We start from the raw sequence: 4051 nt of genomic DNA on the forward strand, positions 1-4051 counted from the left end.
GCGGTGGGGGTGGGGGGGGGCCTTAAACACACTCATCTCTGTTTGTTGCTTTGTCTCTTACCATTGACACACACACACTCAAATACCCTGTTCAATGTTGTAAAAACAATGGCAACGCTCTCATTACAGCTGACAACCACAACACAAACAGTGGTGTTAATCCCGTCTACAACTTAAAGGCTGAATTCACATGGTCTCCTTCATAGTAATCCCTTGTTGGCAGGCTCTGGACCCTGGACATCCTATTGGCTGTCGGCTTGAAAAGGTCCGCCTCCAACAATGGCGAGTCAGTAGAGAAGTGAGATGTCCAGCCACCACTCCTCCCTGTGGTGTAGCGCCTCCTTTTACTCTCAGGTCTTTGTGACACGGAGCATTATCCTGCTGTTAGCAGCCATTAGAAGACGGTTAACTGTGGCTATAAAGGGATGAAACATGGCGAGCAGTAACACTCAGATAAGCTGTGGCATCCAAACCTTGATTGATTTGTATTGAGAGGCCCAATATATGCCAAGCAAACATTCCTCACACCATCACACCACCACACAAGGCAGACTGGGATCATGGATTCATGCTGTCAATGCCAAATTCTGACCCTGCCATCTGCTGCCTCAGCTGAAATCCAGATTCATCAGACCCGGCTACGTTTTTCCAGTCTCCAGTCTCTCTCATCCATCTCAGTGTTGGACGTGTTGTTCATTCTGATGCTTCTCTGCTCACCACAGTTGTAAAGAGTGGTTATCTGAGTGACCGTAGTCGCTCTGTCAGCCACACACAGCCTGTTTGTCCACAAATACTCAAAAAACCAAAGTCACTGAGATCACATTTTTATCCTCATTCTGATGTTTGATGTTACCTGAAGCTCCTGACCTGTGTCTGCAGGATTTTATGCATTGCACTGCCGCCAAATGATGCCACTAAGTGAGTGTGTATTTCAGTGTGAAAATAAAACACAACCAGATTAAGACTGTTCTTGCATTTTCCGCCACCCAAAAAATAATAAATAAATACAATTTAAAAAAAACTAGAAATTGGCAATTGACTCTTCAGCAATATATTGTCAATCAGCAGAATGAAATTATATCAGCTCATAGGAAAAATAAAAGATAAACAATTATGTAGTGCTAAAATCAACTGATTAGTCAATCAAAAGAAAATTACATAACAAACATTTTAATTTCTGCTATTTACTGTTTGTCATTTTCCAAGAAAATCGCTAGTTCCACATTCTCAAATGTAAGAATTTATCTATTCAATATTATTGTAAATTGATAAAAAAAATTAATTGAATATCCACTATGTGCACCCATAGACTTGGAGCATAATCTGTTATTTTCAGCATGTACCTGCAGAGAACCATGACAGACGTCTACAGTTACTCATAGTGGAGCCAAGTTGTGATGTGATGGTGTGAAAGGGTATTATTTATTTTTGACAGACCCCAGACCTTTACGTACTCATTTGTCTTTGTGTGTCTGTGTGTGTGTGTGTGTGTGTGTGTGTGTGTGCGTCTGTCTGTGTAGGACCACGTCGCAGAGAACGGTGGAGGCAGCCAGGTGCTGTCGGATTGTGAAGACGTCAAACAGGAGCAGTCTCGGTTCAGCCGGCTGGAGAGACAGGCCCAAGACTTCCTCAATGCTGTGTTCCACAGAAAAGGTAAGACACACACACACACACACACACACACACACACACACACACACAGTCCTCATCAGTCATTTCATTCCTCATTACCACATTCCCTCTGGTCATGAATATCTAGAATATCTAGGTATTTCCAGAGGCGCATTTCAGGGAGGTTAAGACAGAAAATTTGGTAAATTCCTTTGGGAAATCAGTGAATATAAGAGAATTTCACAAAAATGAACCCTATAAAGAAATATGATACCAGAGTATACAATGTCGTATATTCCAGACATTACTTGCATTTAATTATTTCCATCCCAAGTGGAGTTGACACTAGACATCTTAGTAAAATAATGGAATTGGCCACAGCAGGAATCCTTATTACTTTTTGCTGCAATACTCAATATAAAACTTTTACACCCCCAAAACTGCCTACTGTCTCCAAAGATTAAAAGACCCAGTTTAATCTCTTATGATCAACCAAACCAAACAGTGTTGATATCAAATGTTCTTGTTATCCTTTTGCTTTATAAAATCAAAGTGCTTTGGAATAATCACTTTCGTCTGTTTTTGTTGGGGTAGGGAGACCAGAGACAGTAATTTAATGATTACAAAAATGTGAACTACAAAGTCTGTCAGGTAGTTCTTTAGTTTTAAATTCACTGAGTCGTGAAAAACTATGCATGATGTACATGTTGAGGACACATGTCTCTGTTAGGGACTGATGTATAAAGTTGTGTATCATCTGCATAGCATGAGAATTTGTGCAGTTTTTAACTGGATAAAAAGGGGGCCATGGATTGATCCCTGTGGGACACCACATGTAACTTTTTCAAACTTTTAGATTTGGAACAAGGCCATTTCTGCCCTCTAGGTAAACCTTAAACTGGTTTATCTGGGCCAAAGAGGCCGACCCACTTTTCCGACCCTTTACTAACAGTGCCATGATTACTATGAGAGGCCATATGGGAAACTCTGCAGAAGGTTGTTTTATATGGTAGTGGTATAATGAGATGCTAGTGCTGAATTTGGGAGGGTGGAGAAAGGAGAGAAGGGATGGGGTTTGTTACATCTTTTGATTGTACACAAAACCCAGAGGGGAAATGCCACAAAAATTATGCCAAAAATACACGAACACAGCTAAAACTAATAAAGATCGGTTATCAAAGTGCTAATCAGAGCCAGGCTGAACCTTTTCAAGGGTTAATCAGAATTTGATGAGATCTCATAACACATACAGGCTGACTATAGGGACCAAAAATCAGACCAGGGGAGATGTCCGGTTCACTGTAGGACTTTTGTATAATTAGTCACATGAGGATTGCTGCCTAAATGTTAAGAGCCAAATATAAAACTGCAGCATGGTTGACGCAAACTAACAGCAAACTTACAGCAACCATGGCTCTGATTATCTTTCAAGCAATTCAGAAGACATGTCCATAAACCATGACATTTTCTACTAAGGAGAAGAGGAGTTTCGAATATGCTCTTCACTGCGTATCATCAAAATATTCAAGTTCTTTTCATTGGCTTTTTTGACATTGGGTGGATGTTTTTGTGCTCCAACTCCAGCTGCATTTAAGTGAAGGTGCTGGCACTTATACCACGGTAAATTATTTCTATGCCTCTTTGAAGAGTCAGTTTAATGACCTTGATGCTGAGGCAGACGCAGTAGAAGGGGAATGAAAACTGTCCAAAATGTGTAGGTACCAATGAAAAGAGAGGAATCCATTATAAAGAGGTCAAGAGTTATCCTCTGAAAAGTTGACAGCTTCTTTTAAAAAGAGTCAAAGCACAAAAATAAGGACAAAGTCTTATGAACAGTTAATTTAATAAACAAATGTTTCCGTGGATACACCTGCAGAAATTTTTTTTTTATTCTCATTTGGACTAAGACGACAGAATCATTGTGAAAATAAACAGTTTTAAACAATCACAATTGTCAAAGCTGACAAATTATGCACAGTACAATATCGTGGTCAGGTTGCATGGCTCAGGATCAGATTTTAAAATTGCTTTTTAGTTGTATAAATATCAAATCCTTGTCACGTGAAAAAATTGAGCTATCTTCACAGGGAAGAGAAAACAAAGCCCAGGTTGCTCCTTAGATGTGCTACTTGTTAAAATCATCATAAAATGTGATCATCAAAGAAGGCCTCTGTTCTCCATTATCTTATCTCTTTCTCAGATTAAATCGAAGGCAACTGGACTTGTATTTGTCTGTGGAAGACGTTTCGCCTCTTATCCAAGCGGCTTCATCAGTTCTTATGTATTGGTCTCTCTAGTCCGCACTAGTCTAACCAAGAAAGTGGAGTAGGACCCAGGTATTTAACCTCTTGTGGGTGGGTCCACCAGGGTACCTGTGAAAGTACTGGTTTCACCTGACCATTGTTGTGGTCTCATGTGGACGACCGTCGTTAGGGTCAGG

General features: G+C 40.2%; 1 protein-coding gene across 1 annotated transcript in view; it reads left to right on the top strand.

Moving 5' to 3' along the window:
• The window catches only part of lcor (ligand dependent nuclear receptor corepressor), an 86944-nt gene that overhangs the window by 54858 nt on the left and 28035 nt on the right, over positions 1 to 4051 (top strand). The window contains exon 4 of the mRNA XM_023420698.2: positions 1521 to 1653. Within this exon, the coding sequence (XP_023276466.1) occupies positions 1521 to 1653 (133 nt within the window). The remainder of the gene's footprint in view (positions 1 to 1520; positions 1654 to 4051) is intronic.

The sequence above is a fragment of the Seriola lalandi genome, unplaced genomic scaffold (assembly GCF_002814215.2).
Source record: "Seriola lalandi dorsalis isolate HSWRI2012SDOR001 ecotype SW California unplaced genomic scaffold, Sedor1 jcf7180002054656, whole genome shotgun sequence".
NCBI lineage: Eukaryota > Metazoa > Chordata > Actinopteri > Carangiformes > Carangidae > Seriola > Seriola lalandi.